Below are 25,694 nucleotides of genomic sequence, written 5' to 3'. Positions count from 1 at the left end.
TGAACAGTATGAAAAGGCAAAAAAGATTGCTCATCCATAGTCCAGCCTAATAACTACATACACTTGTTTACTTGCCTGTTTTTTGCTAAGAATCTCAAGCAAGCAACACTTGATTACAAAGGCACATATTAATTATATGGCTCCTGGTTTTCTAAGTTAAAAAGTCAGCTCACCAAAAAGGTCTAAACTTAAAGACTTATATTTCTCTTATTTTCATAGAAAATGTCCTAGACTTCATAAAGACTCAGTAGAAAATGTCTTTTAGAAAGCCTTTGTTTTATATACATTTTGATTAGAGACTTTTTCTTGTATGCTGTTAATATCCCTTATATGAAGACCCAATAGAAAAAAAAAAAACTCTAAGAGCAGAGGTTTGGGAAAAAATTCTCCCATTCATTGCTTGTTTCTTGATCAGTTTGTCAATTCTTAGTTTGTTTTATAAAGTGTTTCCTTTAGTATGTCTACTGAAATCTATTTTTTCTTAATACAAATAATTGGTAGATCTGTAGTAATCTCTCTTAACTCTTAAGGTAAGGCTCGCTGTATTCTTTATTCTGTGGCTTTAGGACAGCCTTTTAATAACAGTTCTATATAGAAACTTTATGCCACAAGGTAGGAATAGAGTTCTATAAGCTTGATTAGTTCGGGAGTATTTAATAGCTGTTAAAAAGCTAACTTTAAGTGAACAAAATAAATATTAGTACTGTTATTAGTACAACTTTCCCTTAAGGTTGGCATGATTTCTAATTTCTGCATGGTAGTCTTTTACTTTCTTAGAAATTGATTATTTGGATAAAGATTTAAATACTCTATGAATTTACTTCCAGATCCTTTATATTTTCTGCTGCATTACCTTGATTTTTAAAAAAATTGCTGAACAGAGCCACTTGGGGAAAATGCATGTTTTTTATTGGACAAATGGAAACTGAGAAAAGAGGTAGTTCTAGAGAGTAAATGTTTTGGTGGGTCTAGAAGGGAGTAGAAAATGATGATGGGTCCTTTATACAAGGGCCAGCATGGTGTCCTACAGATAGGAGTTTTTCAGAATCTAGTGTTAAAAATATGTGTGTTCATGTTAGATAACCAATATAGGTAGGCATGAACCAAATGAGATGTTCCCATTTTCTTTATTAAAAATCAAAGTGTTCATACACATAGACATATTGTATATAATCTGGAATGTAAAGGCAACATTCTATTTTAGTGAAAACTTTTATAAGGCACCTTGGTTTTAGTTTGGCCATGTCAAGTATTAAAGAATGTCTTACAAATCACAATAAGCCTATTTGTCAGAAATCATTTTTTAACAAATTTCAGTGTATGCCTTATTGTATATATAAAATTTAGCAGTGAAACAGGCTAAATAGACTTCGCTGAGGTTTTTATACAAATATATGTTCCATATATATCTAAGATTGAAGGACCCTGTACAAATCCTCTTGTTACTATATTTGTAGACTGAATTTTCAAAAGCCCCATAGTTCTGTTTGTTTGTTTTCAAAGTGGGGAATGCTAAAGGTTATCATATGAGCTACTAGTAAAAAGTCCTATTGCTGTTTGGAGCACTTCAAACTTAAAGACCATACACTTTAAAGATAAAGAAGTGTTCATGGGAGTAGATTTGGAGATTGGATTTGTTTTATGAGCTAAATTTGGGGAATACAGACAATAGTGAAATTCCTTTTTAGTTGACGTGATAACAGCCGATTATATACTTTTTTCTTTGGTTTTCCACAAGAATACCATTTTAGTTTCCTTAAGATTATATTGAGCCAGAAGTCCTGAAAGGCCTTGGCTTTGCTAAGGATTTTAGTGATCTGAAAGTAGAATGGCGGATATAATAACAAAGGAAATTTGTGATGGTAAGGTAATGGTAATAAGTGGAGAACAGTTTGGTTGCAAACCTATGGCATGGTGTAATATGTTGGCCATTATATATGTTCAATTAGTGAAGAAGGAAATGGCAACCCACTCCAGTATTCTTGCCTGGGAAATCTCATGGACAGAGGAGCCTGGCGGGCTGCAGTCCATGGGCTTGCAGAGAGTTGGACAGAACTGAGCAGCTTAACCACAACAACAGCAATGCTCAATTAGAAAGCAGTTCCCTCTCTTCCTTATAAGAATATCCCAGCTCCAAACTCTTTTGCCAACTGAAATATATCAGGTTTAAAGAGAGACCTGACACATTAAAATCTGGTTGTACTTGATTTGGCTATATAAACCATTGTATTAGAAACAGAATTTAGAAATAAAGTTTTGTTTTTACTGTTTCATGTGCTGAAATAATTGTGTTTGGTTTCTTTGTATGTACAGAGAATCCTTTGGAATGATTTGTCTTTCCAAGACAGGTGATAGCTAGGAGTATCTTCATAAGTCTTAGATAGAAGGCAGTTTATCTTCTGAAAAATAATACTTTGGGGATAAAACCCTAGTCTGCTAACATTTGATAATTCCCTATATGCTTAGTTCTAATTGATATTTAGAAGTATTTCTCAAATTTAAGAAGTCAGAGCGTTGAGTGAGCTTATTCTTATTAAATATCTTAAGTTTTTAATTGTTAATATGGATTTTGTCTTCTTTTTTTTTTTTCTCCCCTTTCCTTTGAGGAGTTTGGACATAATTGCCTTATTTCATTTCAGGGATCCTTCTAAAGTAAATATTCTGGTACCTGGTGCTGGACTAGGAAGACTGGCCTGGGAAATAGCTATGCTAGGTTATGCTTGTCAAGGAAATGAATGGAGTTTTTTTATGCTTTTTTCTTCCAACTTTGTACTCAACAGGTATTTAATTTACTTTTTGCTAGAAATAGTAATTGCTCAGAATCAGATTGACTTACCCTATTTTTGAAAAATTCTGAATTTGAAGAGAAGTGCATAGTGTTTAATTATGGTATATATCATAAGTGTTTCTTGTATTAAAATTAAATTGCTTATACAGTTACTACCTTAATTAGTTGCCTAGTTAACAGAATGTTGAACAAGATGGGTAAGGGATGTTTTAAAAAGTGCTTGGGTATTCATGACACTGAAATGATTTCTCTGCAGAATTTAGGGCTAAGTATTGTTCAGGAAGGAGTATTTTCTTATTGTTCCTTAAACTTCTTCACCCCTTTGTTTCTTTAGTGGAATAAGATTTTAATGTAGTAATCACATTTTTTTTTACTTAATCAAATTCTCATAAAATGATTCACATGAAATGACTCCACATAACTGAGTTGGAAAGATTTCTCAGAACTTCTGTGGCCTCATTTATAAAGTAGTGGAAAAGAGTCTTTAAATCCAGAAGAGGTGTGTTAGAGAAAAAATAAATAGCTGCCTTGTTTAAACAATACGTTCTCTTGTCTTGGTAGCAGTGTGAGTTAGGAGATAGGGAAAAGGTAAAAAGGAGAGTGTTACAAAAAAAAATTAAAATAATTAGGTAACAAAACTCATACCATTTTTTGAAAAAAAAATACTTAGACTGTTTTTTACTTGGGCTCGAGTTTTGGCAGTATATGTTTAAAAATTGGAATGAACAGCATATTTATATATCTGAATTTACCTTAATTTTGTTTCTGTCTTTTAATCCATGATTGGTTACTCATCTACATGCATATGTGGAGTTTCAGATAATTGGATATAGTGGTAACACTTTTAAGTATTTAATTATATAAGTAAATCCTCAGATTATAAATCTTGGTATTTAAAGTAGATTTTCTTGGGAAAATATTTACTTAACACTGAATTTTATGTTAATATTTTACAGATGTTCTGAAATTAATAAATATAAGCTTTATCCCTGGATTCATCAGTTTAGCAATAACCGAAGGTCAGCTGATCAGATTCGACCCATCTTTTTCCCTGATGTTGACCCCCACAGTCTTCCTCCCGGTTCTAACTTTTCTATGACAGCAGGAGATTTTCAGGAGATATATTCAGAATGCAGTAAGTCCAAAGCAAGCATTTTAAAAATCACATCCTTTATGCTAAATTTAATGAGCTAATTTTGTACTGAGCCAAAGTTGTCATTCATTTTGATGGTAGAATTTAAGGTATACTTCAGTGACAGTTTATCAATAGAATATTTTCAGAGTTATGTATAAGACAGTCATGGGAACTATAAAGAAATATGGGATCTGCAGTTTAGAAATTTATAATCTGTTGGGTCTATTAATATAAGACAACATGTAAACAAAGGTTGAGTAATGAATATAGTAAAAGTAGGTTAGTATGACAAGTGAGCTGTTGTGGAGACAGTGACTTGAATAGGGAGGAATGGCGTTCAGAGGTACAACGATATGAATGAGTAAGGTAACCAGGGATGGTAGAACAGCCTGGCTGCAAGGAAAAAGGACTTTGGGGGATTTAATGGACGATGAGGCTAGAGAAGTAGCTTGGTTCCAGATTGTGGAGGCCCTTTATAATCTATGAAGTTTGGACTTCAGCCTGGCAAAACGTAGAAGAAACTTGAGCTAGTCATTAGAGAAAGGGAGATGATAATGGGGAAAGAGGAGAGAGACTTGGCAATAAAAAGAAAAAAAGAAGGCTGAGGGGTCAGCAAGTTTGTTTGTTTAACAGGTATTTGTTGAGCACCTGTTAAGTAGGAGGTATATTCCAGGTCCTGAGGAGACAGCAATGAACAAAACAATGTTCCTACTCACAGGGAACCCATATTCTAGTTTGGAGCGAGGCAATAACAAATTAATATTGTGAGGAAGAAAAATAAGGCAGGTAAAGGGGATAATGATTGACTGGGGAGGGTCTGCTGTTTTATGTGGAATTACCAGGAAGGTCTTTCTAAGGGGGGAACTTAAAAATTGAGCAGAGAACCTCATAAGACTGAAGAGGCAAGTCATTCAGATATATGGGGGAAAAGTGTTGCAGACAAAGGAAATGGCAAAGGAAGGAAGATTCTGGGGTGTGAAGGACACTTGTTCTGCTCAAGAAGAGCTAGAGGATCAGTTTGGCTGGGATGTGGTGAGCAGTGGGCGGGTGATGGGAGATGAGGTTAGAGAGGGTTTGGTGAGACAGACTTGTAGGCCATAGCTAAGACTTCAAATTGTACTCGAAGAGGAATGGGAGGCCTTGGAGAGATTAGAGCAGGAGAGTAACAAGGTAGTGAAGTTATTGTTTTTCCCTGAATGCTGACACTGGGAGATCCTGCATTGAAGGTACAAGGAGAGAGATGATGTTAGGATAAGTTAGGGAGCAGGGTCTTAAAATAGAAGTGAAATAATGAAAAACATTGCTTCGGCATGTAAAAATGACTTTCTTCTGGAGCACAGTTTGAAAGAGGAGGTGGGGAAGGTGATCATGGTTGGATGAAGTACCTTACCTGTACCGACAGCCACTTTCAGTGCAGTCTCTTCTGTCTGTGCCAAGCCACGGCCTCCAGAAGCCAAACTGTTCTCTGTTGGCTTTTCACCTTCTGCTGCTGACTGTCCCATCCCTCTTTTTAACTGGCAGTTCCCCCAAGTACTGGTGGATGCTTATGTATTTTGATACCATTCATTTCTCAGTTGGCAGCAGATGCATTCAGTCTTTTTTGAAACCTTCCAGAATTGGTAGTTCACACTGGTTTAAATCACAACTTAAAATTAACATGACTGTTAATTTCATTGCAACTGATTTTATTTTTAAATTAAAAAAAATTTTAATTGTTAAAATTTTTATTAGAGTCATCATAACTGATTTAAATAAAGCTAAAAATTGAAAAGATTATAAACAAAACTCATAAATATTATTTGGTGCAGATATAGTGATATAGGTTATCAAAAATGATTTCCAAATTGGTTACGTTATCAAATTAGCAATAAAAGCTTTTATGAATGATGGCATATTTTGTAAATGATTATTTGGTTGGCTAGATTATAGTATTTGATTGGAAGAGTTTAGCTTCTATACCTCTGTAGTTAAATATTCATATCTGTAAAGAGGTAGCTGGTTCATTTATAGAATTCATGAAGAGGCAAAACATATAGTAACATGTAGTAATTTGATTTTCCTTAAATAGATACCTGGGACTGTATTGCTACCTGTTTCTTCATAGACACAGCTCACAATGTAATTGATTATATTGATACAATATGGAAAATACTCAAGCCAGGTGGAATTTGGATAAATCTAGGTAAGTTCCTCAGTATTTATTGGAACCTGTACATTAATCTGAATACTTATAGCTGTTTTGCATTGGTAACTTCACACACAGTACTAAATATTCACAAAAGTTGTCAGTATGTGATACGTTAACTTCACACACAGTACTAAATATTCACAAAAGTTGTCATTATGTGATACGTTTGGTTTTTAAATAATATATTTTTAATCGGAGGATAGTTGCTGTATAATATCGTGTTGGTTTCTGCCATACATCAACATGAATCAGCCATATGTCACATATGTCCCCCTCTTCCTGAACCTCTCTTCCATCTCCCACCCCATTCTACCCCTCTGTGTTGTCACAGAGCACCAAGTTTGAGCTCCCTTCATCATACAGCAAATTGTCACTGGCTACCCATTTTACCTGTGGCAATGTATATTTTTCCATGCTACTCTTAATTCATCCCACCCTCTCCCTCCTCCACTGTGTCCACAAGTTTGCTCACTAAGTCTGTCCACTGCAGCCCTGCAAATAGGTTCATCAGTACTATCTTTCCAGACTCCATATACATGTGTTAATATACAATATTTGTTTTCCTCTTTCTGACTTACTTAACTCTGTATAACAGCCACTAGGTTCATTTACTTCATCAGAATTTACTCAATGCATTTTTTATGGCCGAGTAATATTCTATTCTATATGTACCACAACTTCTTTATCCATTCATCTGTCAGTGGACATCTAGGTTGCCTCCATATCCTAGCTCTTATAAATAGTGCTGCAGTGAACATAGGGGTACATGTGTCATTTCCAATTATGGTTTTGGAACCATAGTGGGATTGTTGCATTCTATGATATTTTTATTCCTCGCTTTTTTAAGGAATCTCCATACGGTTCTCTATAATAGCCGTATCAATTTACATTCCCACCAACAGTGCAGACATTTCTCCAAAGACAGATGGCTAATAAACACATTAAAAGATGCTCAACATCACTCATGCAAATCAAAACTACAATGAAGTATCACTTCACACTGGTCAGAATGGCCGTCACCAAAATATCTACAAACAATAAATGCTGGAAAAGGTGTGAAGAAAAGGGAACTCTCTTTCAATGTTGTACATGTTTTAAAACCTCCATAGTTTCCTTTAGATTGCATTCTAGTTGGTGGTGCAGTTCCTCCAATCATAGCTAGTCCCTCCAAAAGCAGTGGAACCCCCAAAAGTTGTATATTCATACTAGGTCAGTCTCATAGCAGCCATAATTTCAAAGAGGTGGTGGTGGTTTAGTTACTAAGTCGTGTCCAACTCTTGCAACCCCATGGACTGTAGCCCACCAGGCTCCTCTGTCCATGGGATTCTCCAGGCAAAAATACTAGAGTGGGTTGCCATTTCCTTCTCCAGGGGATCTTCCTTACTCAGGAATCGAACCCAGGTCTCATGCATTGCAGGCAGATTCTTTACTGACTGAGCTTCAAGGGAAGCCCAAAGAGGTACTAATTATTAATTCAATGATAATCATTCCCTCATCTTCCCAATTCTCCACTCCATGGAGAAACAGCACTTCTGTTCAGCAGAGAGTGGTCTTTTAAAATTTCTGTAATGAAACATTTGAGGGGAAGCACTTGATCTCTCCCATCAAATCCTCCTCCCCAGTATATATATATATGGGGAAAGAGTAGGTCTGATAACTTATGTATCTCCTTTAAATTTAAGAAAGAGTAGAAATATAATTTCATTTATGAAAAAACCTTTTTACTGCATCCTATTGCTGGTTGCTAGAAATCAAATGATGAGTATGACATGGTCCTTTCCATCTGGAGCCTAAGGGAAATTGCACATTTTATCCTGTTCCTTTAAAATAAAGGGGAAATAATGATAATCAAGGTAAACATACTTTTCTTTTTTAGTAAGATAGATAATCTTTATTAAGAAAGACTATATACGTAAAAGTCAAGTAAATATCGAGTCCTTGGTCTTCAGTATTGGTGTAGTTCTGTTGGGAGGTTCTGTTACTTGCTCTCTTTAATGATTTAGCTTACCAGAGATGTAGTCAGTAGGTCTAAGCCTCCAGGTCATAGTAGGTCTTTTCTAAACTTCTTTTTAGAAGTCCATAAGACAGATGAGAGCAGCGTAATATATAGCCATGATATGAAGCAATTATCTCAAACTTTGAGTCTTCCTTAAAATAAAAGTATTCCTTTACTGAAGGAATGACTGAAAGATAGCATTACCAACTGGGTATTTGTTTCCTTTTTGTTAGGCTTAATGTTGGCCACTTAAAAAATACCTGTGTAGTCTCAGAACAACCATATGTTGAAATGGAGTTTACTGTGTAGTTGAAGAAACTGAATCTTGGGTTCAGTAACTAGCAGAAAAGTTGTGGCGTTTATATATGGCATATGGGCTGACAGTCCAGATCCAACCCCTTGACTGCCTAATCAGCTACCTCTGCAGGCTTGCACTGGGTCAGTCTATAACTTACCTTTATTCTGTGTTTATGTGTCTAAAATTTTTCATACCAGTTATTTTGTTATATAAGGTTTTATGTATTTCCAGAGCATTTGACTTAACTTTCATAGAAACAACTTTTCTTTTTGAACATTTATTGGTTTATTAATATTTTATTAAGTTATATAATAACAACAGTTACAACTGCCTGGAGGAAATACATGTGGCCCTTGCTAAGTATACTGTTTGATAAGAGTAGATGTGCTGAGGTGTGGCCTGTGGTCTGTCATTGGCATCACAGTTAATTCAGCATGTTTGTTAACAGGATATCAGTTAAGAAGAGGGCTTCCACTCTTCTTACCAGGGAGTTTCTCTTATGCTCCAAGCCAGTGTGTCCAACTTGGATGCACCACAGATGCTTCCTAATGCATGTGTCTGGAGGAAATGATGCCCATGCTTCCCCCTTGCCTTTTCTGTTCCATCATCTACTCAGATTTCCCCAACCAGAAAACTGGTGTAGGCCTTTAACCTCTCTTCTTCTCCATCTGCATCTAGTCAGTCTATAAGTTTTACCTCCTAAAACTCCTTAATAGCTCTTGTATCTCTTTTTAACCCAGGGTTTCTCAACCACTGTACTTGTAAGTTACCGTCAACGTTTTACACTCCTTTTACTTCTCCATTTACCACCAGAGTGATCTTCCCAATGTGCAAATCTATTCTTATCAGATCTCTCCAGCATAAAAGTCTAGCTTTGTTGGTAACCTAAACCCTTCTGGATGTATACAGTGCCTTTTGTGATCTCTCTTCTGTCTTGTGTCTCAGCTTCATTTTTTTGTTTTGTTTTGTTTTGACTGCCCTTCCTTGTCCTGACCTCAGATACTAGTCTTCTGACCTAGAAAGCCCTTTCTCTTTCCTCTCAATTTTCATTTGGCTCTTCCCTATGTGTGCTCTTTAACACTCTGCTCAGGAGATCCTTTCAGATTGGGTTAAATATTATGTTATTTCTCTTTTATACTCTCACAAGTCTGTCAGCATTTAATGCATTGTGGTGTAGTCGCTCATCATTTTGTTTCCCCTACTAGTTTCTGAGTTTCACAAGGGTAGGAATCTAGTGCTTCTTTCTCACTTGGAGTTAACTGTTATGTGTATGAATGGATGTATTGTTTTAGAATTTGAAATAAGGATCAAAGTAATTTTAAGATGCCACAGAAGATTGACTGGCTGCTAAGAGACATGATGATAAAATGGCATTTACATTGGTAAATTCATAACATTCCTGTGGTTTGGGCTTCAGTCATGTGGACTTGGAAAATTAGTTTCATCTGTAAACTGAGAATGTGTCCCTAGCCCCTTGGGGACAATTTCAGTCTAACTTATGCAGATGACACCACCTTTACGGCAGAAAGTGAAGAAGAACTAAAGAGCCTCTTGATGAAAGTGAAAGAAGAGAGTGAAAAAGTTGGCTTAAAGCTCAACATTCAGAAAACTAAGATCATGGCATGTAGTCCCATCACTTCATGGCAAATAGATATGGAAACAGTGACAGACTTTATTTTTGTGGGCTCCAAAATCACTGCAGATGGTGACTGCAGCCATGAAATAAAAAGATGCTTACTCCTTGGAAGAAAAGTTATGACCGACCTAGACAGCGTATTAAAAAGCAGAGACATTACTTTGCCAACAAAGGTCCATCTAGTCAAGGCTATGGTTTTTCCAGTAGTCATGTATGGATGTGAGTGTTGGATTTACAAAGAAAGCTGAGTGCCGAAGAATTGATGCTTTTGAACTGTGGTGTTGGAGAAGACTCTTGAGAGTCTCTTGGACTGCAAGGAGATCAAACCAGTCCATCCTAAAGGAAATCAGTCCTGAATATTCATTGGAAGGGCTGAAGCTGAAACTCCAACACTTTGGCCACCTAATGTAAAGAACTGACTCATTTGAAAGACCCTGATGCTGGGAGGGATTGGGGGCAGGAGGAGAAGGGGACGACAGAGGATGAGATGGTTGGATGGCATCACGGACTCAATGGACATGAGTTTGTGTAAACTCTGGGAGTTAGTGATGGACAGGAAGGCCTGGCGTGCTGCAGTTCATGGGGTCGCAAAGAGTCGGACATGACTGAGCAACTGAACTGAACTGATGCTTATATAGACCAGAATGTCAGTATATTCATATGTAATGATAAATATGCCCACTAGCCATTCTGGAATACTAAAAAGTTATATTTGAAGTTAAATTATAATGAAAAATTTGCCACAGTGTATGAAATTAGAGTTGGGAATATTATTAACTTATAAAATGCTCTGAGGGATATTTAAGGTACTCACTATGTTTTCCAGGTTTGGGAAAACTAGTGAGCTTTTCAAGGGAACTGTTATGTATGCACATATCCTTTGGGAAAGGCTCTGATTTTACAAAATGCAGAAAAAATGCCTATGCATCCTGTTTTTCGGTTTTTCATGGTGACTAGTACCCCTTAAATGCATCTATATGTAATTTAGTTTTAAAAGTGGGGGTGCAGAAGTGTTTGTGTCTATGTGTCTGTGTGTGTATACTCATGCCCTGATACATAGTTGGATAGTGGAGGGCAGGCAGTTATCAAAGTGAATCTACCGTCATCTGGAAGAATTAGCAAGTTCAAGTACCAAAGGAGATCTTTGTAATGTGTAATGAGAAATGGAGCCTATTAGAGTTTAAAGCACTGTAAAGCTACAGAATTTTTAAAAACATGAGAGATTGCATATAAAAGGTAGATGATTGGACACATTGGACACATATATTAGTTCCTCATTGAGATCATGTTAACAGTTCATAAAAAGCTATAAACATGGATAAAGAATGGAAGGATGTCATCAGGGGACAAAAGAATGTAACAATATTTCAGAAGACAGGGTAGATGGATAAGTTTTGCAAAGAAGTCAATGTGAATACAGCCAGTTGACCTGGAATAACCATAGAAAATGAGGCACCAAATGAAACAAACATAAATTGAAAGTCTATACATAGGGAATAGCTGACCTCTTCCAAGACAACCCACCTTATGTGCATTTCCAGACCATGCTCAGCCAGGAGACCAGAAGTTTAATTCACTGGAAAAAGTGAATGGAAAAGGAGCAGAATTTATGAAAGCATGGCCTAATAAAGAGTGAGGATGAAATATAGGACAGAAAAGAAGAGGATCAATTAAAAGTCTGCATTGGAAAATGATTGGACAGTGACCACCAGTTACCCTATTTCTACCCACAACACCTCCCTACCCTGCCTACAAAGCTTTTTCCTGGGGTTTGGGTACTGGCTGTCTGTTTTGCATGGATGTAAGCCATGTTTCTTTAAGTGGGCATATTAATATAGTTACTGAGCTTTTAATAATTGTATGTTGGATCTTTTTCTCTTAAATCTTTTCTGTATCTTTATGTTTTGAATGTATCTCTTATATACAGCATATAGTTAAATTTTGCTTCCCTGGTGGATCAGCTGGTAAAGAATCCACCTGCAATGAGGGAGACCTGGGTTCAATCCCTGGGTTGGGAAGATCCCCTGGAGAAGGGAATGGCTAATCACTCCAGTATTCGGACCTGGAAAATTCCATGGACTGTATAGTCCATGGGGTCACAAAGAGTTTTACACATCTGAACGACTTCCACTTCATCTAGTCTAATAATCACTGTCTCTTAACTGGAACTTTTAGAAACTTAAGGATATAAATGATTTAAATCAACTTATCTGACAAAATGTGGTCCACTGGAGAAAGGAATGGCAAACCACTTCAGTATTCTTGCCTTGAGAACCCCATGAACAGTATGAAAAGGCAAAATGATAGGATACTGAAAGAGAAACTCCCCAGGTCAATAGGTGCCCAATATGCTACTGGAGATCAATGGAGAAATAACTCCAGAAAGAATGAAGGGATGGAGCCAAAGCAAAAAGAATACCCAGCTGTGGATGTGACTGGTGATAGAAGCAAGGTCTGATGCTGTAAAGAGCAATATTGCATCGGAACCTGGAATGTCAGGTCCATGAATCAAGGCAAATTGGAAGTGGTCAAACAAGAGATGGCAAGAGTGAATGTCGACATTCTAGGAATCAGCGAACTGAAATGGACTGGAATGGGTGAATTTAACTCAGATGACCATTATATCTACTACTGCGGGCAGGAATCCCTCAGAAGAAATGGAGTGGCCATCATGGTCAACAAAAGAGTCCGAAATGCAGTACTTGGATGTAGTCTCAAAAACGACAGAATGATCTGTTTGTTTCCAAGGTAAACCATTCAATATCACAGTAATCCAAGTCTATGCCCCAACCAGTAACGCTGAAGAAGCTGAAGTTGAACGGTTCTATGAAGACCTACAAGACCTTTTAGAACTAACACCCAAAAAAGATGTCCTTTTCATTATAGGGGACTGGAATGCAAAAGTAGGAAGTCAAGAAACACCTGGAGTAACAGGCAAATTTGGCCTTGGAATACGGAATGAAGCAGGGCAAAGACTAATAGAGTTTTGCCAAGAAAATGCACTGGTCATAACAAACACCCTCTTCCAACAACACAAGAGAAGACTCTACACATGGACATCACCAGATGGTCAACACCGAAATCAGATTGATTATATTCTTTGCAGCCAAAGATGGAGAAGCTCTATACAGTGAGCAAAAACAAGACCAGGAGCTGACTGTGGCTCAGACCGTGAACTCCTTATTGCCAAATTCAGACTTAAATTGAAGAAAGGAGAGAAAACCACTAGACCATTCAGGTATGTCCTAAATCAAATCCCTTATGATTATACAGTGGAAGTGAGAAATAGATTTAAGGGCCTAGATCTGATAGATAGAGTGCCTGATGAACTATGGAATGAGGTTCATGACATTGTACAGGAGACAGGGATCAAGACCATTCCCATAGAAAAGAAATGCAAAAAAGCAAAATGGCTGTCTGGGGAGGCCTTACAAATAGCTGTGAAAAGAAAAGAAGCGAAAAGTAAAGGAGAAAAGGAAAGATATAAACATCTGAATGCAGAGTTCCAAAGAATAGCAAGAAGAGATAAGAAAGCCTTCTTCAGCGATCAATGCAAAGAAATAGAGGAAAACAACAGAATAGGAAAGACTAGGGATCTCTTCAAGAAAATCAGAGATACCAAAGGAACATTTCATGCAAAGATGAGCTCGATAGTTGACAGACATGATATGGACCTAACAGAAACAGAAGATATTAAGAAGAGATGGCAAGAATACACAGAAGAACTGTACAAAAAAGATCTTCATGACCCAGATAATCACGATGGTGTGATCACTCACTCACCTAGAGCCAGACATCCTGGAATGTGAAGTCCAGTGGGCCTTAGAAAGCATCACTATGAACAAAGCTAGTGGAGGTGGTGGAATTCCAGTTGAGCTATTTCAAATCCTGAAAGATGATGCTGTGAAAGTGCTGCACTCAATATGCCAGCAAATATGGAAAACTCAGCAGTGGCCACAGGACTGGAAAAGGTCAGTTTTCCTTCCAATCCCAAAGAAAGGCAATGCCAAAGAATGCTCAAACTACCGCACAATTGCACTCATCTCACACGCTAGCAAAGTAATGCTCAAAATTCTCCAAGCCACGCTTCAGCAATATGTGAACCGTGAACTTCCTGATGTTCAAGCTGGTTTTAGAAAAAGCAGAGGAACCAGAGATCAAATTGCCAACATCCGCTGGATCATCGAAAAAGCAAGAGAGTTCCAGAAAAGCATCTATTTCTGCTTTATTGACTATGCCAAAGCCTTTGACTATGTGGATCACAATCAACTGTGGAAAATTCTGAAAGAGATGGGAATACCAGACCACCTGACCTGCCTCTTGAGAAATTTGTATGCAGGTCAGGAAGCAACAGTTAGAACTGGACATGGAACAAGAGACTGGTTCCAAATAGGAAAAGGAGTTCGTCAAGGCTGTATATTGTCACCCTGTTTATTTAACTTATATTCAGAGTACATTGTGAGAAACGCTGGAGTGGAAGAAACACAAGCTGGAATCAAGATTGCCAGGAGAAATATCAATAACCTCAGATATGCAGATGACACCACCCTTATGGCAGAAAGTGAAGAAGAACTAAAAAGCCTGTTGATGGAAGTGAAAGTGGAGAGTGAAAAAGTTGCCTTAAAGCTCAACATTCAGAAAACGAAGATCATGGCATCCAGTCCCACCACTTCATGGGAAATAGATGGGGAAACAGTGGAAACAGTGTCAGGCTTTATTTTTCTGGGCTCCAAAATCACTATAGATGGTGACTGCAGCCATGAAATTAAAAGACGCTTACTCCTTGGAAGGAAAGTTATGACCAACGTAGATAGCATAATCAAAAGCAGAAACATTACTTTGCCAACAAAGGTTCATCTAGTCAAGGCTATGGTTTTTCCAGTGGTCATGTATGGATGTGAGAGTTGGACTGTGAAGAAGGCTGAGCAGCAAAGAATTGATGCTTTTGAACTGTGGTGTTGGAGAAGACTCTTGAGAGTCCCTTGGACTGCAAGGAGGTCCAACCAGTCCATACTGAAGGAGATCAGTCCTGGGTGTTCTTTGGAAGGAATGATGCTAAAGCTGAAACTCCAGTACTTTGGCCACCTCATGCGAAGAGTTGACTCATTGGAAAAGACTCTGATGCTGGGAGGTATTGGGGGCAGGAGGAGAAGGGGACGACCGAGGATGAGATGGCTGGATGGCATCACTGACTCGATGGACGTGAGTCTGAGTGAACTCCGGGAGTTGGTGATGGACAGGGACTCCTGGTGTGCTGCGATTCATGGGGTCGCAAAGAGTCGGACATGACTGAGCGACTTCTCTGATCTGATCTGATCTGATCCCAGATTCAGTAAAATGGGATCTCCTTCAAGCTGGCTCCTGTGTCCTTTTGACATATCCCTACCATTGTCTGAGCATCTTCTTTCTGGCATAACTAGGTGTTCTGGGCTCATCTTCCACTTTTTCTGCCTGAGATCAGCCAGTTTTTCCAAGGATTTCTGGTTCCTTTTAATGGGGAATGGTATGTAGAAACAAAATTCTGGATTCTCCCACTGTCATGGTGTTGCTTCTAGGCCTTTTTATAAATATATGTATGTATCCTTCTATGTCTATAAACATGAGTTCATGTTTATAAATCGTGAGTTTATGCTCATACTTCTAGTTCCATAGCAACTCTAGGTATGGAGTACAAAGTTGGCATATAGCTTTCAGCACATTTAAGACGTCATTCCAGCAGCTTCTATTTTGTTGTTTAGAATTCAGCTATTTTAATTGTTGCTTCTTTGAGTAATCAGTTTTGTTTTTTAAGATTTTCACTTTGTAGTTTTTTCAGGCTCAATATTATATGCAGATGTAAATTGTTCTTTTTAAAAACTATACAGTTTGTTGGTCCACCTGAGTCTGTAAATTTTTTCATCAGTTCTGAAAAATCTTAGCTTAAAACAGATCTTCACTTGCCAATATGAGACAACCATAGCATCAAAATAAATAATAAGTTATTATTTCTTTGTGTACCTCCTCTCCCACATTCTTTTTCTCTTCTTCTGGAAATGCAGTCAAATGTACTCTCGACCTTCTCAATAAAGCTTTCACTTTGCTTTACTTGCTGTTTTTTTTTCTTGTTTTGGTCTGTCTGTCCTGCATTCTAGGTAATTTATTCTGACCTGTCTTCCCATTCACAATTTTTTTGTTTCACTGTGTCTGACATCTATTTCATTTCTATTTGGTGGGGACTTTGTGTGTGTGTGTGGGAGGTTATTTTTATTATTTTGTTTGTTTGTTTGTTTTTGGTTAGCTATGCCATTTAAGAAGGTTCTGTTCTCTGCATATGTTTTCTCGATAGTCTTTTACTTCTCTGAAAATAGTGTATTTTGTATGATAATTGTAATATCTCACATCTTTGCAGGTCAGCCTCTGCTTTCTCTTGTTGCTGCTGGCTCTTGCTTATAGTTGTTTGTTTCCCTGGGCTATACGATGCAAAACTGTACATGTAATATATCATTCTAATGCATCAAGGAAAGACTGCAAGGAGATACAATAAGTTTTCAAGTGTTTATCTGTCTTTACTAGGATTAGACATGGGTTTGATTTTATGTTATTCATGTTATTTTAGCTTTCTGTTATTGAGCTTACATTATACTTACAGTTAAGGAAAAAATGTTTTCTTTGCTTCTGTTATTGCCATTAAAAAAAAGTGAAGACAAAATGGATTAAAGACGTAAATGTAAGAACAGAAACTATAAAACTCTTAAAGGAAAACAGAGGTAGAACACTCAATGACATTAATCAAAGCTAGATCCTCTATCACCCACCTCCTATGGTAATGGAAATAAAAACAAAAGTAAACAAGTGGGACCTGATTAAACTTAAAAGCTTTTGCATAGGAAAGGAAACTATAAGCAAGGTGAAAAGACAACCCTAGGAATGGGAGAAAATAATAGCAAATGAAACAACTGACAAAGGATTAATTTCATACAAGCAGCTCATACAACTCAGTACCAGGAAAACAAACAACCCAGTGAAAAAGTGGGGTAAAGACCTAAACAGACATTTTTCCAAAGAAGACATACGGATGGCTAACAAACACATGAAAAGATGCTCAACATCGCTCATTATTAGAGAAATGCAAATCAAAATCACAATGAGATAGTCACCTCACACCAGTCAGAGTGGCCATCATCAAAAAGTCCACAAATAATAAATGCTGGAGAGGGTGTGGAGAAAAGGGAATGCTCTTGTACTGTTGGTTGGAATGTAAATTGATACAGACACTATGGAAGACAATATGGAGATTCCTTAAGAAACTAGGAATAAAACCACCGTATGACCCAGCAATCCCACTCCTAGGCATATACCCTGAGGAAACCAGGGTTGAAAAAGACACACGCATCCCATTGTTCATTGCAGCACTATTTACAATAGCTAAGGCATGGAAGCAGCCTAGATGCCTGTTTACAGATGAATGGATAAAGAAGTTGTGGTACATATACATAATGGAATAGTACTCAGCCATTAGAATGCATTTGAGTCAGTTCTGATGAGGTGGATGAACCTAGAACAGTGAAGTGAGTCAGAAAGAGAAAGATAAATATCGTATTCTAACGCACATATACAGAATCTAGAAAAATGGTTCTGAAGAATTTATTTACAGGGCAGCAGTGGAGAAACAGACATAGAGAATAGACCTATGGACATGGGGAGAGGGGAGGAGAGGGTGAGATGTATGGAAAGAGAAACATGGAAACTTATATTACCGTATGTAAAATAGATAGCCAATGGGAACTTGCTGTATGACTCAGGAAACTCAAAGAGGGATTCTGTATCAACCTAGAGGGGTGGGATTGGGAGGGAGTTTCAAAAGGGAGGGGACATATGTATACCTATGGCTGATTCATGTTGAGGCTTGACAGAAAACAGCAAAATTCTGTAAAGCAATTATCCTTCAATAAAAAATTTTAAAAACTGTGAAGAGACAGAATTGAGAAAATAAAGAACTCCTTCAGGATTGTGATAGTGTTTTATTCATCTTTATATATTCAGTGCCAGGTATTTGCTTGGTGCTTGATAAACATTCCTTTAAAGAATGAGCTGGGGACTTCCTTGGTGGTCCAGTGGTTAAGACTTTGTTCTTCCACTGCAGGGGGCGCAGTTTCAATCCCTGGTTGGTGAACTCACATCTTGCATGACTTGTGGCATGGCCATAAAGTAAATTAAAAAAATAAAAATTTAAAAATAGTAAAGAATGAGCATAATAAATGTGAAAAACTGCTCAGCCTCAAGAAAATGCAGATGAAATTATGCATGGCCTATCATTTTCCTCTTGCCAAATTAGCAAATACTTAGTTTAATAAAAATACTTAGTGTGTTTTTTCTTTATAATTTAGATTTTTTTGAGGAGGGGTATAGTTGACATATCATAAATTCACTTTTTAAAAATGTATAACTTGAAGTATTTTGGAAGCTGGATAATCATGCAACCATTACATCTATCAGGATAGGGAACATTTCTATCACTTGCCCAAAAAAGGTCTCTTCTGACCCTTTGTACTCAGTTCTCTCATCTTCAGTATCTGGCAGGTAGCACTCTGTTTTATGTTATTATAGTTCTCCCTTTGCCAGAAAACCATATAAATAGAATCATAGAGTAAGCTGCTTTTTGTGTCTGGCATCCTTCACTTAGCATAATGCTTTTGAAATTCATCCATTTTGTTGCATGTACCAGTGGCTTTTTTCTTTTTATTGCTGAGTAGTATTTCATTGTATGGATATACTACATTCTGTTTATTCTTTGGCTGGCTGATGGACATTTGGGTTGTTCCCAAATTATTACGATTATGAATAAAGTTGCTATAAACCCTCATGTATAAATCTTTGTGTAGCCACAAGCTTTCATTCCTACTGGTGGAATTGCTGGGTCATATGTGGAACATGCATGTATAACTTTACAACAAACCGCCAACCAGTTTTCCAGAGTGACGGTACCATTGCATTCCCACCCCTTGTTAAGTAAGGTGTTAAAACAAGTACTTAATTGCAATTGTGAGTGAAAAGTAGTATGTCTGTTTTGGAAAGCATTTTGGCAGTCTGAATCAAGTTAGTAAAAATATTTACTCTCTTTGACCTAGAAACTCCACTGCAAGGCATGTCTTTGTAATATATTTCTGAAATATAAGCAGATATGTTTGTTGAAGTACCATTTGTAGTAGGAGACTGAAAAATACAAAGCAACTGTAATGGTTGTCTTCAGGTGGTAAAATTACAGATGATTAACTACATTCAGTGCTATGCTGGGCATTACAGTGGATTAAAAAGAAGCATAAGACATGTTCCTTTGTTCACGTAGCTTGTAATGAAACACAACATGAGTAGAAGTAAAATATGGTCTGAGTCTGTAAGAAGTATAGGAATGTGTTTATGTAAATGTAATAAAACAGTATTGTTGGAGGTTCTTCAAATAATAGAGGAGAAACAGCATACGCTTTAGTACTGGAGATACTTGGCTGTGAGGCTCTGCATTCTTTAATAAAAGAATGCTTCAAGAGCTTTGGGATGATCTTGGATACAACAGGTGCTCAGTAAATGATAGCACTGTCCATTTTTACTAGTACTAATAAAACTTAACAGGAACTAGAGTAGTTTGGTGGGGAATCATTACTATCTTTTGAAAAGAACCGCTGCTGCTACTGCTAAGTCGCTTCAGTCGTGTCCGACTCTGTGCGACCCCATGGACGGCAGCCCACCAGGCTCCCCCGTCCCTGGGATTCTCCAGGCAAGAACACTGGAGTGGGTTGCCATTTCCTTCTCCAGTGCATGAAAGTGAAAAGTGAAAGGGAAATCGCTCAGTCGTGTCCGACTCTTAGTGACCCCATGGACTGCAGCCTACCAGGGTCCTCCATCAATGGGCTTTTCCAGGCAAGAGTACTGGAGTGGGGTGCCATTGCCTTCTCCTTGAAAAGAACACTAATATATAAATTATAATTATTTTATTCTAGTGGTTTATGTACAGTAAAAAAAAGAAAAAAAAGAAAGAAAAACCTTTTAACCTTAAGTAAGTTCCACAGAGTGCTCAGCAGTTTGGGACCAGCAATTTTGTCTTGTTTGTTGCTTTTATCTCTTGTGCTTATTAACACATGGTAAGAGGAGTGGGGTAGGGTAGGGGTGGTGAGTTGGTCTCAGGATTTATAATTAACCCAATGAAAGTAAAGAGAAGATTGTCTAGTCCCTTAGTATAACTATGGAATGATAATGTTACCTGGATGAAGTTGATAGATTGGGCAAAATGTGAGATTTAAAAGAATGGAATATCTGGTTTGAGTCAGATAACAGTTCCTTGGATGTCTAGAGTGAGAGAATAATAAAGGGGGGATGTCATTTTAAAAAGTTGTAATAGCTGTGGTTAACCTAGCATCTTCTGTATGCATGGTGTGTTATATCACATTAAAGTCATGTTACAGGTGGGGAAGAATTAGTTGGTGTTAGAGCTGGAATATTAACTGTGTTTTAAAAAAGCCAGCTTTAGGTGGTCCAGTGATTAGGACTTGGAACATCTGTACTGTGGTTGCCTGTGTTCGATCACTGGTTGAGGAACTAGGATCCCACAAGCCACAAAAAATAAAGCAGCTCTAGTATCACCTTTTCCTTCCAGGAAGCCATGCCTATAACTCTCCAACCCCTCTTACCCCTACACTTTTTCCTGCCCAGTCTGGCTTGAAGACCCTTCTCTGTTTTCACGAAATAGTTTGTAACTGCAGTTTTGCATATACTTATGGAATTATAGTTAACAGTATACCCTTGCATTTTGGGGACCTGGTATTCTGTGATTCAGCCACTCCTTCAGGAACTTAGAGAGTTAATAGGTGTAAAGCCCATGACGTGGAGAATTACAGTGCAAGGCTCTTACACCAGAGGGACTCACTCCCTGTGAATGTAGGCCCAGCACTCAAATGGCAAAGTTTTAGGGATACTTGTCTTTGGCAAATATAACAGTTCTTTACTTCTCCTTTTTATATTTCATCCTCTGCCCAACTTATTACTTAACTTGGGAGTGCAGTTTAAACAGCTAGTAGTGTATGTTTATATTTAAGTAGTGTCATAATATCTTTAAATTATAGGTCCTCTGCTGTACCACTTTGAAAATTTGGCGAATGAACTTTCCATAGAATTAAGCTATGAGGATATAAAAAATGTTGTTCTGCAGTATGGATTCCAGTTAGAGGTAAGGATGGAATGAGTATTGTCAAAGTTTAACTTTCAGAGCACTCAAACAGGACTGGTGATATCATAGCAGTTACTGGCTTTACTTCTTAACCTCTTTTGTTTTCTAACCCATGAAGTGAAAATAATACTACTTAGCTTTTAGAATTATAAGGATTTGGGATAATGTGTATGTAAGTGGAAAACTGTCATACCTAGTATAATCACCTTTCAATAAGGGTTAGCTGACCATTATAATACTGGCCTTTGTAGACAGATCGCAGGTAGATGGGATGAGAGGTCAGATGTAAGAGGGCTATTGTTTACTATATGTACTTTTGTACTATGTTGTCTTCCCTTATGTGATTATAAGGTTTCATGATACTTCGACTGTTGTTTTAGTTTATTTAGAAGCATTCGATTCATTTAAAAAACAACAGGTTTGTTCTTAAAAAGAAGCGGTATATTTTAGTAGTTTAGAGTTCAGGCTCTGGAATTAAGACTTCTTGAGCATGAATTCCAATTTCACCACTTACTGTAGGTGTGACCTGTTGTTTGTAAACTGAGATTACTTACAGTGCCAATCTTAGAGGGTACGTATGTGTAATAAATGAATAATACACAGAATATGTTTAAAATAGCACGTTGTCTTCATCATCATTATGATTACTGTTTGCATTTCAGGTGGAAAAAGAATCTGTCTTGTCAACATATACTGTGAATGATCTATCCATGATGAAATACTACTATGAATGTGTTTTGTTTGTGGTCCGTAAACCACAATAACAGTCTCAAGTGATTATCATCAAGAAAAAAGTTTAATAGCAAATGCTGAAATAAACAACTCAGAATCAACTATCATAATGACAGGACACAACCTCAAATCAGTGGTGCCTTCTTATTCCTAACAAAATTTAGAAATAGTGTCTATTTTCTTAATATGTCTATCGCTTTTTCAGAAATATACTATGCCATGCATATTTGTACTACACAAGTAAAAATGGAGGAAGTGTCTTCAAGTATACTTTTTCCTTGAAGCCCAGAATTATCTTTCAGTAGAAAAAACTTTATTTCCAGTGTCCTCATGAAGCTGTCCGTTAAGTCTGCCATATGAATAACTTATAGTATTGCAGTCCATAAAAATCTCCCTTTTTGTGGTTTTGTATGCATCGTACATGTTATTTTTTAAGGATCCTTTGTCACTTTCAACATCTGGAATTGGGATTTTGTTTACTTTGAACCTAAGCAATCTATACAGAAAATATTTATCCTTTTATCATTCAAATTATTTTATTTTCTAGCTCAGCTGGATTTATAGTTAGCATCAAACATTTCATCTTTACAAAATGCTGAGTTTATAGGATCAAATTAGTCTTTTGGTCACACTAAGTTGAACACTTTGAAAGCATACTCATCATGGATCACTCTGAAATATATGAGATCTCAGCATTCTAAGTGAGGCACACAAGTATTTATTAAAGGTACTGCTAGGAAACTGGGAAAATAAGAATAAAATCTGCCCATTTGAAATACATGATTTCAAACTATAAACAAATAGTTTGTCAGTTAGATGTTTACAATAATGTCTTTCCTTTAGATTACCTGAATTACAAAAGCAAGCACTTTTTTTTTCCGTTAAAACAATTATATACTAGTAAAAACTGTCATGATAGTATTAATGTGGAGAAATTTTCATTATGAAATTTAGGGATAAATAACTGCCCATGGTCTGTGTATTTAATATTGTAAGCAGCAGCCATTAGCATAATTTCAGATTAGTATCCATTTTGTTCCCTGATAGCTATAGCTAAAACAGTATATGCTGCTTTAAATTTCTACCTCTAGCAGATCTTTTTTGGAGGGAGTTTTCCTTTGTATTTTTTTAATGTTTATTACCCTGTTTTCCAGTAGCTTGATAAATAGATGACTAATTTAATGTGTTTTAACCTTTTCTTGGAGAAAAGGGAGTAATATTGAATATTTTCATAGATGGTTGTGATGACATTAAGTGACCTCTGTGGCAATTTTAATTAAATAGACTTAATCTCAGTAATGTGCTGGTAACATAAATGTCATGTTTTCATAGGAAAACTTATTTATAAATCTTTACACCTTTATTGTCAGTTAGGTGAGGGGAGTCCTGGTGTGATTTGACATCTTAACCAGTAGGATCTTTTCTGCATACACTACAGGAGCGCCTGGGGCCTTTATGCCCATGATGTGATAAATGATTCCATTAAGTTGATTTGTCAAGTTATGGACACCTGTATGTAATCTACTGAATGTTTCTGAAAAACTATTTCTCTTTTTTTGTGTTCCTGAGTACTTGGCAGATGTTCATTTAGTGGGAATTCTGACCTACCACATGGATGAACTTGAAATTAATTGCAAGGGAAAAAAAAAAAAACGAACTTATTTTCTTTTAAAGAAAGAAACTTAAAAAAGAGCATAAGTATTTCTAAAAAGCCATTGAAAGGAAGCATGCTGTTTGTAATTTAGAAATGCTTTTTATTCACTGATAAGTATTCACTTTTTTACAGCTTGTATCAAAACAAATGATTTTGGTTTTCTCATAAAGGGCAAAACAGGTTGACACCAGTGGGTTGGCATTTCTTAAAATTTTTGCTATCAGGTTTTATCTTTTAATAATGTTATTTGTACTTCTAAATTACAGCTTTTAGTTAATTATGAAATCAGTTATTTCATTTGTTTCTTGATTTCTCCTCCATATTATGAATGCTGTTTTTAAAATATACATAAATTTGCATCCCTTTTTTTCTCTTACAGCTTTTGTAGTTAATATATTCTAAACTTGAAAATTGTGGTATCAATCAATAATAGAGGTGTCACTGGAGGATTTAATTTTGTATTATGTGTAGAAATAGCTACTAAAGTGTGTAAGCCTTAAAGTTTAAAACATTTTTCTTAAATAACTATACACAGATCTTTCATTTTTTTCATAAAGGGGGAGGAGATAGGTCATTGTGCTTGCTTTTGTTTCTTTTTTTATTTCCATAATCCGAAGCAGTACAGGCTAGGGTATGTTAATCAAGTGAGCAAGATGAGATATGTAAAATATAAAGAGAAGCTGTATAAATCACAGTATAAAATTAAGTTTGGGAATTGTAAAATGTACTGTATTTATATGTAACTCATTCTAAAAGTTGCCACAAAGGCTGAATTGGAAGCTTCATGTCTGCATGAAATTTCCTATATTTTTAATGTGTATGATGGACTTAATTTTTCTTGAATATTAAAATCTGACAATTGCTATGAAACTGTATTTGCTTGCTTGTTTCCATCTAACATGGGATAACCATAGATATGGGAATTTTAATTGAGAACAATACATTTGGACCCTGGGATTAGCCTTTTATATGCTTCTAGAAAGTCAATATGATTAGTTGAACTCTGAGTATGCTAGGCCTTGTACTAATTAAACTTGGTCTTTGGTTTTGTTATATAATCAAACAAGAATTATAAAGGAACCAGTAGAAGAAAATTCCAGCAACAGCCATTGGTATGACGAGCACTGGCCTGGCACTTACTTTTCCTGAATTATTATTTGTGATCTTGGGCAAAGCACTCTGAGTTTGTTTCCTCATCTGTGAAAGAGATTGATACCACCTAGTTCAGTGGTTTTTATGAGGTCCTCTATACTATGAAATATTAATGTTATACAGGCATACCTCCTTTTATTGCACTTTGCAAATAGTGGGTTTTTTTTTTTTTTTAACAAATTGAAGTTTTGTGACAACCTTGTGTCTAGCAAGTCTGTCAGCATCACTTTTCCGACAGTATTTACTCACTTCATGTCTTTGTGTCATTTTGGTAATTCTTGCAGTAATTTAAATTTTTCATTATTATTGTATTTTGCTGTGGTGATCTGTAAACACTGATTTTAAGGTATTCATGTTTTAAAAGACATTTAATAGATGACAGTATAGTGTAAACATAACATTCATATGCCCTAGGAAACCAAAATATTTGTGTGACTCACTTTATTGCGATATTAGCTTTATTGCAGTGGTATCTGCAATATCTCTGATGTATGCCTCTATGTGAATATGTAAAAGCACATAGTGGACAAGTAAATGTGATTTCCATATGTGTTGACTGCTGTATACACACAAATCATTTCCACATGGGTGAAAGATTTAAATATGGAAGCAAAAATATAAAACCATAAAATGTCTAGAACTTGGAACAGGAAAGGACTTAACAAGTAGTATGTGTAAACCAGAAAACAAAGCATTGATAAACCTGACTATGTTAAAATTAAGATATCAGACAGTAAAAATACAAGACATACTGGGAGGAAATATAATATTTACAACAGCTATTATTCATAAGAAAATTGCTTTCCAGGATATAAAAGAAGCTCTTCCAAATCAGAAAAAAACAACCATATCAGCTTTTTAAAGCTGCAAATAATTTAACAATCCCTTCACAAAAAGCTACAGATCCAAGTTGTGCCA

At 36.5% G+C, this 25,694-nt stretch overlaps 1 protein-coding gene across 1 annotated transcript in view; it reads left to right on the top strand.

Annotated features, from left to right (window-relative positions):
* CARNMT1 (carnosine N-methyltransferase 1) overlaps positions 1-24,494 on the top strand; it is a 42,248-nt gene extending 17,754 nt beyond the window's left edge. The window contains exons 4-8 of the mRNA XM_006057225.4: positions 2,640-2,780; positions 3,745-3,923; positions 5,992-6,105; positions 21,135-21,238; positions 21,901-24,494. Coding sequence (XP_006057287.1) covers positions 2,640-2,780; positions 3,745-3,923; positions 5,992-6,105; positions 21,135-21,238; positions 21,901-22,002 — 640 coding nt within the window. The 3' untranslated portion in view covers positions 22,003-24,494. The remainder of the gene's footprint in view (positions 1-2,639; positions 2,781-3,744; positions 3,924-5,991; positions 6,106-21,134; positions 21,239-21,900) is intronic.
* The last annotated feature ends 1,200 nt before the right edge of the window (positions 24,495-25,694 follow it).

Source organism: Bubalus bubalis, chromosome 3, assembly GCF_019923935.1.
Source record: "Bubalus bubalis isolate 160015118507 breed Murrah chromosome 3, NDDB_SH_1, whole genome shotgun sequence".
Taxonomy (NCBI): Eukaryota; Metazoa; Chordata; class Mammalia; order Artiodactyla; family Bovidae; genus Bubalus; species Bubalus bubalis.
Note: the sequence above shows the minus strand (reverse complement) of the source record. Positions and strands in the feature narration are given on the sequence as shown.